Source organism: Biomphalaria glabrata, chromosome 13 (genome assembly GCF_947242115.1).
Source record: "Biomphalaria glabrata chromosome 13, xgBioGlab47.1, whole genome shotgun sequence".
In the NCBI taxonomy this organism is placed as follows: domain Eukaryota; kingdom Metazoa; phylum Mollusca; class Gastropoda; family Planorbidae; genus Biomphalaria; species Biomphalaria glabrata.
The window spans coordinates 27791162-27803405 of NC_074723.1; the positions used below are offsets into that span (position 1 = coordinate 27791162).

At 31.3% G+C, this 12244-nt stretch overlaps 1 protein-coding gene across 1 annotated transcript; it reads right to left on the reverse strand.

Moving 5' to 3' along the window:
* Positions 1–1494: 1494 nt before the first annotated feature.
* Positions 1495–12204, reverse strand: LOC106052926 (uncharacterized). Its single transcript, XM_013208389.2, has 8 exons — positions 11737–12204; positions 6958–7092; positions 6251–6366; positions 4995–5030; positions 4262–4303; positions 3472–3567; positions 2763–2909; positions 1495–1656 (listed from the first exon to the last, which is right to left on the reverse strand). The coding sequence occupies exons 1-8, from the start codon at positions 11786–11788 to the stop codon at positions 1594–1596; spliced, it is 687 nt and encodes a 228-aa protein (XP_013063843.2). The 5' UTR covers positions 11789–12204; the 3' UTR covers positions 1495–1593.
* Between the last annotated feature and the right edge of the window lie 40 nt (positions 12205–12244).

Genomic DNA, 12244 nt, shown 5'->3' on the forward strand with positions numbered 1-12244 from the left:
TTAAAAAAATCAATTAATTAGTAGTAATTAATTAATTCTGTTTTATATAGGAAATGTATTAAACTAAGAGGAGGTAAGTCATGGGTGGTAACTAAACAATAATACTACTCACCGGTGTGAATTCTCTTGGCCAATGGTAAGGCCTGAGACATGGATAAGTTTGGGTCTCAATCGTAATTAACATTTTCAAAAGTGATTTTTCCTTGTACAAAATGACTATTAAATAATTTAATCTTAAGACTCTGTGACTTAAATACACCATTGATAAAAAAATGTTTGTAAAAGCTTGACTGAAAATGCAAATACCTATCTATATATATAATTCTCTTCATGGCTCAAGAGTTTGGACACTAAATAATGGAAAGATCACTCTTTTATTTCGGACGGACTGGAGTTACCCCACATAATTTTAGAGGCGAAAAAAAAAGGGGGGCGGGGCGGAGAACAAGTATTATTCACCTGTCACTAAATAGCAGAGCAGGACTTAACCATTGTGACCAAGAAGTCATGGAAAGAAAACAAGTAATCTACCCTGCATTCACCCATCACTAAATAGCAGGGCGAGACTTAATCATTGTTGGGCCCAATGCGAAACAGATTTTACGGGGCCCAGTTTGGGTAGGGATACGGATAATAAGTGAAAATTAAGTTTGTAATAGAAAATATATTCGTCTTTGCATTTTATTCATTCTTTACTACGCACAGAATTACTACACGAGCGTGTAGCAAAGTCATACAGTATATCATAAGAATTCTGTTTCCTACATAGATCACGCTCAATAGCAAGAATTACCAAATGTTTCAATCTATCTACAAGAATTGCGGACCTCAAGTAATTCTTCATTAGTTTGAGGTGCGAGAAGCTTCTTTTACTAGATTACACAATTACGGGTATTGCATAATGCCTTTTTTTTTTTATCCTGCATAGGATTGGCATTTTCCATATTGAATGACAATTTTTGTCTTATTATTTCGGGAGATTTGTATGAGTTTTCAAAAGATTTTAATAATTTACAGATATTTCCAGGACTTTTTCATATATTTTGCAATGTCATGAGTTTTCCACGAGCTCCTGGTAAATTGACAGGAGGCCATGGGAAATCTGTATAAGTTACAAAATGGTTTAATTTAATAATTTATACACCTAGAATTAGCACAGATCCTATGAAAGTGAAGGCCCACTGCGGTCGCATAGGTTACAGTGGCCTAAGGCCAGCTCTGCAAAATAGCGGCGTATGCATCACCACCGGTAAACCAGTAATACATAGTTTAAAAAAAAACAACAACAAAAAAAAAAAACAACCCATAACAACCAAAAATAAAAAGGCTTCTATTAAATTGCATAAAAAAAAATATGGTAGTGAAAAATGAAAGTGTTGGGTGTGAATTTTCTTTAAATGAAACAAAACTTTTCATTCAACAACAACAACAACAACAAAATTTTAAATGACTGACAACAGACTAATACTAAGTAAAAAGGAATATATAATAATATATAATGTGTTTAAAACAATTTTATTGTTTAAATTCTAAAATTCTAATTATTCCTAAGGGAATACTAAGATAAAGCAATATTTAATCTACTTGATTTTTCTAGTCATCGAGCAATTTTTGTGATAAATCTCCAATTTCTTTCTCACATATATCTAGCTGAACCTAAAAGAATTAAGAGAAAAAAAACTAATTAAGAGAAAAAAAAATATAATCATTCAAATGAAGAAAGATAATATTGGTCTAAACTCTAAACAAACGGAAATCAGTATGATTTTTGTTCACCTCAGCATTACTACTATAACAACATTCACACATAAAATATACACACACACAACCATCACTTCAATGAATTAGGTTTCTATGTACTTTTGGTGATGACAAATGACCTTAAAACATCCTTACAAAGAGGAATATAGGAGTTTTTAAATCTTTCAATTCTAACACTTATCATCCAAATTTGATGTAACATGGTTTAATGGGTGTAAATGGTCTTTTTTAAATTTTTTATACATCTTTCAGGAACAAGACAATATATCTAGCTTGTATTTCATTATTAAATAGACACCTAGAGTAATGACCTTTCTTTCATTTCATTTTGTAGCTGATGAAGCAAAAATCCCTATTTCAGTGGCCAATGGTGAATAAGGGTGTCATATAGCCATTGCAATTACACAAAGTTTGCTTTGCAAAATAGGAGGGAAAAAAAGGCACTGTCTTGATATGCTTTGAGCAACTTCATCTTTTTTCATAGTATCTATTTCTTAGTATGTTGGACCGTTGGGGCATTACACAAGATCTGTCAACCACTTTTCTGCATTCCTCTTTGGCCTTTGCCTTGGATACTATTTCATTCACTGACAGGCCTGTTCATTCTTCCCATCCTCCTCTTCTTCTTTTTCCTGGTACTGTTCCCTAAAGGAAGGTCTTTGTGCAACTAATGGTTGTTTATGCCAAATAAATCAATTTCTAAAAAATCTGCATAACTATCATTGAAATATATAATAATGTGATCCTATATCAGGAGACTTTCAATGCACAAGATAAGGTTTCACTTAAAGATATAATTAAAAGGATCACTATTACAAAATGTCTGTATATAGTAATAGATGTAATTGCTATGTATTTATCATATATAATTTATTTTTTACCTAGAGAGCATCATCAGATATGCCATATTTTACAGAAGATAAAATTTACAAAATTAACTGGTATTATTGACAACTATCATTTATCTGTGTTGAAAAGTGTATTAATGTGATGTTAAATACCTGCAGTGAGCCAACAATACTCTTTTTGAGTTTTCTGGCCTCTTCATTATTACTAGAGTGTATAGCATCAACCCGTTCTAAAAGCTTCATAGAATCTTCATGCAGTAGAACAAATGATCTTTTGCAAGACTTCAAGGCTAGAGATTCCTGTGCAAAATACAACAAAGCAAAGTAAAACTAATAATGTGAACAAAGTGTTGTAAGAATTCTGACATGATGTAGATATTTGTTTTTTCTAATAAATATACTAAAAGTAAAGTTTCCCTTTCAGACCTTGGGATCTATGGGGTAGATGATGTTAAGGTCATCTGATTATATGGCCAATGGTTAATGAGCAGAGCAGGGTGTCATGTGGCCAGCACAATGACCAACTGCTTTACTTTCCCCAACTAAAGTCAAGTACCCATTAGAGTTGATTGGACTCAGGGGCGCCCTAAAAATCCTGAAATTCAAAATACCAGTCTTCACCAAGATTTGAATCCAGGACCCCAGGTCTGGAACCCAATCGCTTAACCACTCAGCCACATCGCCCACTAAATATTTTACCTAGATATAAAATAAAGGAAGGAAAAAGAATATGAAATCATTTTTTTAAATAATTATTTTATATAATTCAGCTGATGAGATCAATTGATGTATTGGACTGTTGATATATACGGATTATCATAAGGCTTTTCTAATGAAAAGAAATTATGGGTACCAAACCTACAGAGATTCTTCGAGAGTCTTTAACTAACTCATCACACCGCAAGCAGATCTTTTCCACTTCACTTTGAACATCTTCTAACCTTTGCTGTAATGTGGTCTGGATTTAGAAGAGAAAAAAAAAGGTTGTATTCAGCTGTTACTAAAACTATTCATAAATGCTGTAAAAAAATGTGTTGTTGAATGATATAACCCTATGATCAGCTTGTCAATCAATCTAGACTCACCCAATGATTCTCTAAGCATCAATGCTTTAGTACATTTATTTTGTTACACAAGTATATCATATCAAAACAACCATATTGTAAGCTTCACTTCTCATAATTTAGCCCAGACTAGTGATAATTCTTTAAAATATAATTTGGGTAGAACACAAAATATAGTTAAATTTTAAACAATTGTTTTGAGAGTCAAATCAACAATTCGAACTAGTTACTGACTAAGTAGTTACCTGTTACTGAATTGAATAAATTATAAAAAAAAAAATACATATAACGATCTTATTGGTTGTTTTTTTTATCATTGAAAGCAATGTCGATTTGATCTTAGAATTGCTTTATATATATATATATATATATATATATATATATATATATATATATATATATATATATATATATATATATATATATATATATATATATATATATATCAGTATATCTATATCAACAAACATTTGTTCTCTCATGATTCCTAATAATTTTTTTATTCAAGTTTAGTCATTAAGCACTGTCAGTGATATAGCTGAACATAACTGACAAAGTTCACCTTGAGTGTAAAACAACAATACATACATTATCAACTTCATTTAGTTGTTGATCAGTAACTTCACTGTCCTACAAATAAAAAAGAAAAACAAATTAACAATATCTAAAGCCAACAAATAGTATGAAAGTTTACAAAGAAGGTACAGATTTTTTATCAACAGGGAATTTAATTATTTTTTTTTTTAAGGTACTAAATTTCTAGAGCATAAAGATCAAATATAACATTGCATCAAAATAAATCTTTCAAGTCAATACTAGAATCATTGAAATTCTAAAGAAAACTCTTCTTTTTTGTTCCTGCTTGAATCATGTATTTCCATCCATAGTTTTGAAATCTGGTAGTAATTCAAACATTTATTTGTTGACACCAAGCTGTTATTACTTTGTTCTAATATGTGTATATTCCATGGTAGACTGATAAAACAACTTATTGTCAATGAATTTGAATAATAAAACTCATAACTTGGACAGTTTTGACACAATTTTATTTTTCTTTCTAATTGCTAGGCTATATATTGTTAAAACAAAAAAATGTATTGCCATAATGGCTGCACATTATTTTTTGTTAGTAAATACTTTAATACACTGTTATAAAAACAAAGCAAAAGAAATAATTTCTTTTTTTAATTTCATCTTTATATAAAGTTATTTCTGAATTCTGAACAAAGTTCTTTCTTTCTTTGTTTTTTACATTAAAAAAGTAAAAAAAGACCTTTTTGAACTAAAATATACGAACAGATCAAAAGTAAAAAAATATTACCTTTTTCTTTTTAGCTTGAGAAGGTTTTTCTGTTGCCTATTTACAAAACATTTAAATACAAGAGCTTAGAAAAAAGTTGTAAGCATTCTCAGATAAATGTTTATCACACTTTAATTACTTATTAAACTTATATTGTTAAAAGGTAGAAAATATTTCTATTTGGATACATATATTGATTTCCATATTATGTTATATTATCAAAGTATCAATATGTATGTTTTTATACTGTTAAGCGCGGTGTTGATGCTTGGCAATCTGTCTAGTGTAGATCTGACTGGAAGTAACGCTGAACACAACTAATTCAGTAACACCGGCGAAAGGCTGAAACAATCAAATATGCAGTCGACGCTGATGTTGTTCTATAACGATATTTAATAATCAAGAAGGGAATCGTCTGCTGTCAGCTATGTCCGTAAATCTGTATCTATTCTATTGTACTCAAGTCTACTACTCTACAAGAAGCGTCTTCCTTCTAGCGTCACTTAGAGAGTTCTTGTTTTTTAAAGATCTATCACGTCACTTGTCGCTAAGTAAAACTTTCCCCTTATTCCCGAAACAAATAACTAAATCCTAATCATGTCATAACAATACTCATTAATTTAACATCTAGTCTTTCTGTTTAATTAATTGATAGCAATAAATGAAGTCATATTATCCTTCACCCACCACTAGGAGTTGTTATGAATAAATTAGAATCTGCTTAATTTTAAGTCACAGGGAACAGGAAGTAGATTTCTATCAAAAGAGTTTGAACAACAATAGAAAAAAATAAATAAGATAATACCCTTACTTCTCTAGAAAGTGAATGTGTTGGGATTTTTACAAAGCTTAAATCAACTGACTTTGTCTGTCTGTCTGTGAGAACAACTTAATTTGAATGAGCTGAGAGATAATTTAAAATCTCTTCATATTTTGTGATTTTGTATATAACTACATTGATATAGAAATCCTGCGCAAATTTGTTAATAAAATGAAGCCACTAGTATTTAAATTTGTGTGCCAAGCTACATTTGCTTACAAAATATTTTTGGATTAGCTATCTTGACCTACATCTTAACATCATAGCCAATAGCACTTTTTTTCAATAAGAACAAAGAAGAAAATGAAATGAAGAAAATTCTAAAATTAAGCAGAATTTGGATTTATGCAAATTTGAATGATCTGGATTATACAGTACAAATATATAGATGAAAATGCATGAGATAGTACTTAAGTGAAATACCATTCCAAAAAAAATAAATAAAATAAAGCATTACATCAGCTGGTTCCAGCTTTCGAGCAAGTAGCATTATTCTGTCCCCATTGTGAATACCAAAAGCTGAAATTGGTTCTTTAAGGCTGTTAGTATCATCTGTTTTAAACAAAGCTTTCCCTGACAAAACAAAAACAAATTAATAAACATTCAGGTCAATAAGCATTTATGATTTGTCTATTTGAATTTCTTGTTCTCTTAGGAAACTGTAAACATTTAAATAAAAAATAGAGAAATAAAAAAAAATAAAAAAAATAAAATAAATATATTAAATTAATATATATATATAAATTACCCCTTTCAGAACTTGAAATCTAAAGAGCAGATGAGATTTAAAGGTCATCTGTTTCTATAATCATGTACACTGCTATTACATTAAATAGTAAAAAAAAAAAAAATCAGCTAACTAGTAATCGAAATACTATCCTCATGTCTATTCTTACATTAAATTGGTGTTGTTTTTTTCAAAGTAAATATTATGTCTGTCATTTAAGTTGATTTTAATTAAGCACAATAAGGATGTTATCAGTAATTGGTTTTTAAAATTAAAACAGTTTAAATTTGAGGAAAATACAAAAAATGATGTCTCCTTTGGTATTAGTAAAACCACAGAATGTTGATTTCAATTTTTTGTTGTTCTAGGTACAAACAATTCTAAAACTTATTTTATAACTTACTTTTAAATTCTTAATTTATTTTTTGCTTAATTACCTTTATATATCAACTTTTGACAAGAGGGCTCAACTTTTGTCTCCTTATAAACTTTGTTGGATAAATGTTCAACTGTAATAAATTTTGATTCATCATCCGAACTTAATTCAAGATGAATAGGAATTTTCTTTTGACCTGAAATGAATAAAAAAAAAATTTTAATAAAAAAGAACAAAAAAAAAAAAAGTAAAAAAGTTTAAAGATAAAAAATATATAATAAGAATGTAAAAGAAAAAATCATTCCAAAGATCTTTCAAAAGTTTTGTGGTACAAGGCTATAATGATTGCTCAGTGGAATTTAAGTATCATCATCATCATTATCATCATCACACTCCATTTGAGTGAGGGCTTTAAAGGCTCAAATCCAGAAACCCTGCTGTCTTGTGTAGTGCATACATGTCACCATACAGGTTGAGAATTTTTGGTTTCTCAGACCAGTCGAGACGGAGATCAGCAAGTCTGGGGCAGTCAAACAGATTATGAGGCACAGTTTCCTCTTTTTCCATAGAGCGGGGGCACCGTGAATCAAAATTTTGCCATAATTGTTAGAAATATGAACCAACAGGACAGTGGGCTGTCCTGCACTTTTCTATAATAGCTTGCTCAGGCCTGGGCAGCCTCCACCAAGGGGAAGCGTGGTCAGGGCGCCTCATGTGCTCCCAGATTCCAGGGGCTTTCTTTTTGGGACTTGTCCCAGCACTCAAACCACTTTTCCATTTCTGTTTTTGAATTTAAGTGCGTGGTACAAAAACCCTAACCCTAAAATACACACACACACACATGCACAACCTTTGGCAAAAAAAAACAACAACAAATCGTTAGTGAACCATCTCTTGACAGCTAGAAGAAGGTCTGGGGGAGCGCTGCAAGACAGAGGCAGGTCAAATTAAGTAAAATAAAGTAATGTGGGAATAAGGGCTGATATTGAAATTTATATGAAAATAAAAACACAAGAAGCATAAGTATATCTTTATTAGGCATATTTGATCGTAATATTATCTTCGTGATCTTGATAAAGTTGATTTAAATTTAGGTTTTGAGGGTCGATAAAAAAATGTCTTCGAAAAATAATATTTGAAAATTATTAATTTTTTTAACTTCTTTTTGTTACAGAACTATAAATTAAAAGCTCTGCACACACACACAAATTTTGGAAGAGGGAGGAGAATTTAAAGAGACCAATTAGATTCTACTCTAAATTTTTAAATTATTATTTATTTTAGGATTCAAGTATAAATTGTGAGTTTTAGTCAGAAGTATTTTTGCAATAGAAAAATCTCAGATTAAAATTATGACAAATTCATGTGCAATAACATAGACACTGTCTTTTTTTACTTCTATTCTGTTTTAACAGTCAAGTTTTCATTGTAAAAAGGGATGGGGCGGTAGAGTAAAAACAATTAATAATATAAGAGCCTCTATCCATTTTATAATTATTGCTAATGAAGGCATATGACATAAAAAAACTAGGGGCAACTCGATACAAGAACTTAATATACATAGCATATATTATATATATAACGTATATTAGTGACAAATTGTTTATTAAAAAAAATTAATTTCTTCACTATTTATAATATAATACAAAAGAAAAAGTATTGGTCTGTCTGGTGAGGGGGGGGGGGGGGGGTTCCTTCTGGTACTGACCACACTCTTTCATTTTATATTTACTAATGATTTTATTTGAGATTAGAGTGTGGTGTGACATAATATATAAAAAAAAATATTTTATTTTATTTATTTATATAAAATATTTTTATAAAATATATAAATGTTCAACTAATTTTGTTCACAAACTATGATTTCTGCAAAAAAATTGGACCCCCCCCCTCAAAAGGTAGATGTAATCACGGCACCCAATCAGACAACATATCAGAAAGGTGGGGGGACAAAATATTTATTTTTGGTTAAAGTATCACTATAAGCAGCTAATATATCATATAAATATGTAGCTAATAAAAAAAAAAAGGATCGCACCCCCCCCCCCTTTTTGAAGGCTTAAGAGTGGGGGGAGAGCAGGATTAATTTAATTGTCACCCCACCCCCCAAAATTGTCCAACAATCTAGAGGGGGGGGGGGGGGTTTGGCATAATCTAAGAAATTGGTTTTTAAATATAAATAATTAGTAATATTATTATTATATTATTATAGCTTTTATATAGCGCTACTTTCATGCTTATAGCGCTTTTGGTCCAATCTCATTTGTGGAATAGTAGGGGGTATCTAGGAGTTGGTTTTCCTTGCTGCCTTTAGGCGCTCAGTAAACACAACTCTGCCTGAGTCGGGTGTCAAACCTCGAGCCCCTTTCTAGGTAGCCAAGCCAAGCCAAGTTCAAGCGTACTCGGCCTCTCGACCATGCTTCCCACAATATATATATTATTAGCATTGTGTGATTTCTCTACTTAAATATGTCCACACTCCTTTTGGGAGGGTGTAAGGGAGGGGTGTGTCGGCTGAATGGGGGGAATGCCCCCTACCATCCCCTGGATCTGCCATCCTCTTCTAAAATAAGCTCGCCATAGATGATTACTCAGCTTTGGCATGTGTCATCCCCAATACCAATATTTTGACAAGACTACATCACAAATAAACATGTTCTGCTGGAAGCCAGTGTGGACAATATAGACTATGATATACTCAGAGATATAGAAACACTAATTACCATTCTTTCTCTAAATAATAAATAAATGAATATATATATTATATATATATATATATATATATATCAATATAATTTATTATACATTATACAATTATAGATGATCTATATATACTATATTAGTATATATATACAAATATACAATAATATAATATAATATATATTTAAATTATATATAATAAAATATAATATATATTATAATATAGATCTATCTATAATGATACTATAATTATAATCTATATATATATATTTATAATAGAAATATAGAGCCTAATATATAGGAAAGGCCCATCAGCGAAATGGCATATAAAGCGAACACCTCCCCGTAATTTTTATCCATTCTTATTTATTTCAAAAGTAATTGCAGAACTAATAAAATGGTATTACAAAGACTCTATTTTTCTACATTTCCCACATATTCACTTTTGTTTTCCTCATACAATAAAGCATAGCTGAAGGTCAAAGTTGACATGTATGGAAATTTCATTGTCAAAACGTTTCCGGATAAACAAGAATAGGTCCAACTTAAGGCAATTTTAAAGCACCAATATATATCGGACGAAAAAAAATTGCATATTATACTTCTAAATAGATAAGGAAATAGTTATCTAGAATAGCTAGGCTATTCATTCCGTTGAAAAAAAAAAATATTATGGGGTGTTGGCTCAAAATGACCTTTTAACTCAAAACCTATTCAGCGAACCTATAAGCTTAAAAAGCCATTAATGATAATTTAATGACTGATATAATCTGTTTTTCTTTTTGTCTTATCTATTCTTATTGTTTGTAAACTGAAATATTAAAATAATAGGCCTATTTTTTTAACCTTAACCCAATGTCTTCGATTTCGAAGATTAAGGATGAGTGCAGTACGTGTTTCACATGTATATGCCAAGTTGCGACCAGCATATTTTCCCGCATTTTCTTTTTGTCTAAAATGTTTGACTCGCAGCTCTCCAACAGTCTATCAGAGGTCATATGCTGGCAGTTACTTTCCTCTATGCCAGTGAGGGTGAAATGACGCTTCAGTTGATCTTAACAGCGCTTTCACGGGGGGGAGGCGGGACCTCTGTTTTGCCGTCCTCCTTTTTTTAAACTGGCTGGTTAACCTCTTGGTACTAATTAATATGTGTATAAATGTTTAAAAGAAGTGCAGAATTCATTTTCACAGGGTTCCCCCACCATTCTGAGATTAGGATTTCATGAGATTTCCAAGAGTTTTCCAGGAGAAAATATTCTATTTCAGGAGCGGAAAAAACTCAAACTATATATTTAGTAATAAATATAAGAATTACCATATAATATACATGTATAAAATTACAAGATCTCTCCTCAGCCTTTCGTCTCCATGCCCGAAACCCAAGCTATTGTAGATCTGCCTCCATACATCATCAATCCATCGCATTCAGGATCTGCCTTTGGGTCAATCAGCGTGTGTGTGTGTGTGTGGGGGGGGGGGTCAAGTTGATGGTGATTTTTAAGTGCACTGAACATTTGTTCTTAAAAAAATAGACGCAGTAACGAGAGTTTATGAAATGGAGAGTAAAACGACGTGGACTAGCCTATAGGGAGGAGGCGAGATAGAATTTTGTAGTTTCTTTCTTTCTTTAAAAAAAATATTTGATCGCAAGTTTCGTAGGCTACATAGACATCAGTTCCAAGCAGAGAAGGGAGATGTGGACCACGAGGAAAGTGAAAACAAATTTAGGCCTAATACCACAAGGAGGACAATAGTTATAACGCTTCATGGAAGAAGTTAGATGATAGAACTAATTAAAGCATAATACCTATATTTAAACATGCTATTTCGCTATTTTTACGGCCTTTCGCTCATTATGACTCCCGCGAAAATTGCGTTAGCTGAGTCAAATTTAGTTTTATCGCTCAATAGCTGAGGAGTCCGCAGATGTTTTCATTTTTTCAATAAGTTTAACCATTGCGGAATTATAAATTCTAAACTAAAATCTGGCACAAAAACCTTCGCCATTGGATTTGGTCCTTTCCCATATATATTAAAGATCTATAAACTATATATAAAATATAGAATAATAAAATTATATTCTTTAAAGTCATAAAGAAGATCTACACTAGATCTTGATACTAGACCTAGATTCAAATACCAAATACTAATATTATATCCAGGGGCAGGGGCTCATCCTTTATATTGGCCATACTCTAGTCTAGATCTCTCTACGACTCTCCAACTCCAGACTATTTTATACTATTATAGATCTAATCTATTTATCTGGGTACTTTTCAGCTCTTTAGATCTAGAATCTAGATTTAGTATGAGTATGTAAAGACTAAAGTGTTTTTTTTTTTTTATAATCTAGATCTAGATCTAGACTCTAGTATTTAGAATTTAGACTCTTGGTCTTGGTGACTGGTCATTTCATTTCTCGTCAAGACTTTGACGACTTTACGGTAATAGGCGATATTATGCCGCCCACGCCCTAGCAGGTTCTTTCGGTGCTCCAGTAGTACCCCACAGCCTCATAAACCTGCACCCAAAAGCTCTACCATCGCAAATTATTATTAACATGAAAACCTATAGATCTATATATATCTAACTATAGATCTAGATTCTAGATTCATTTGGTTCCTTATTTAGTCTAGAGATCTAGATAT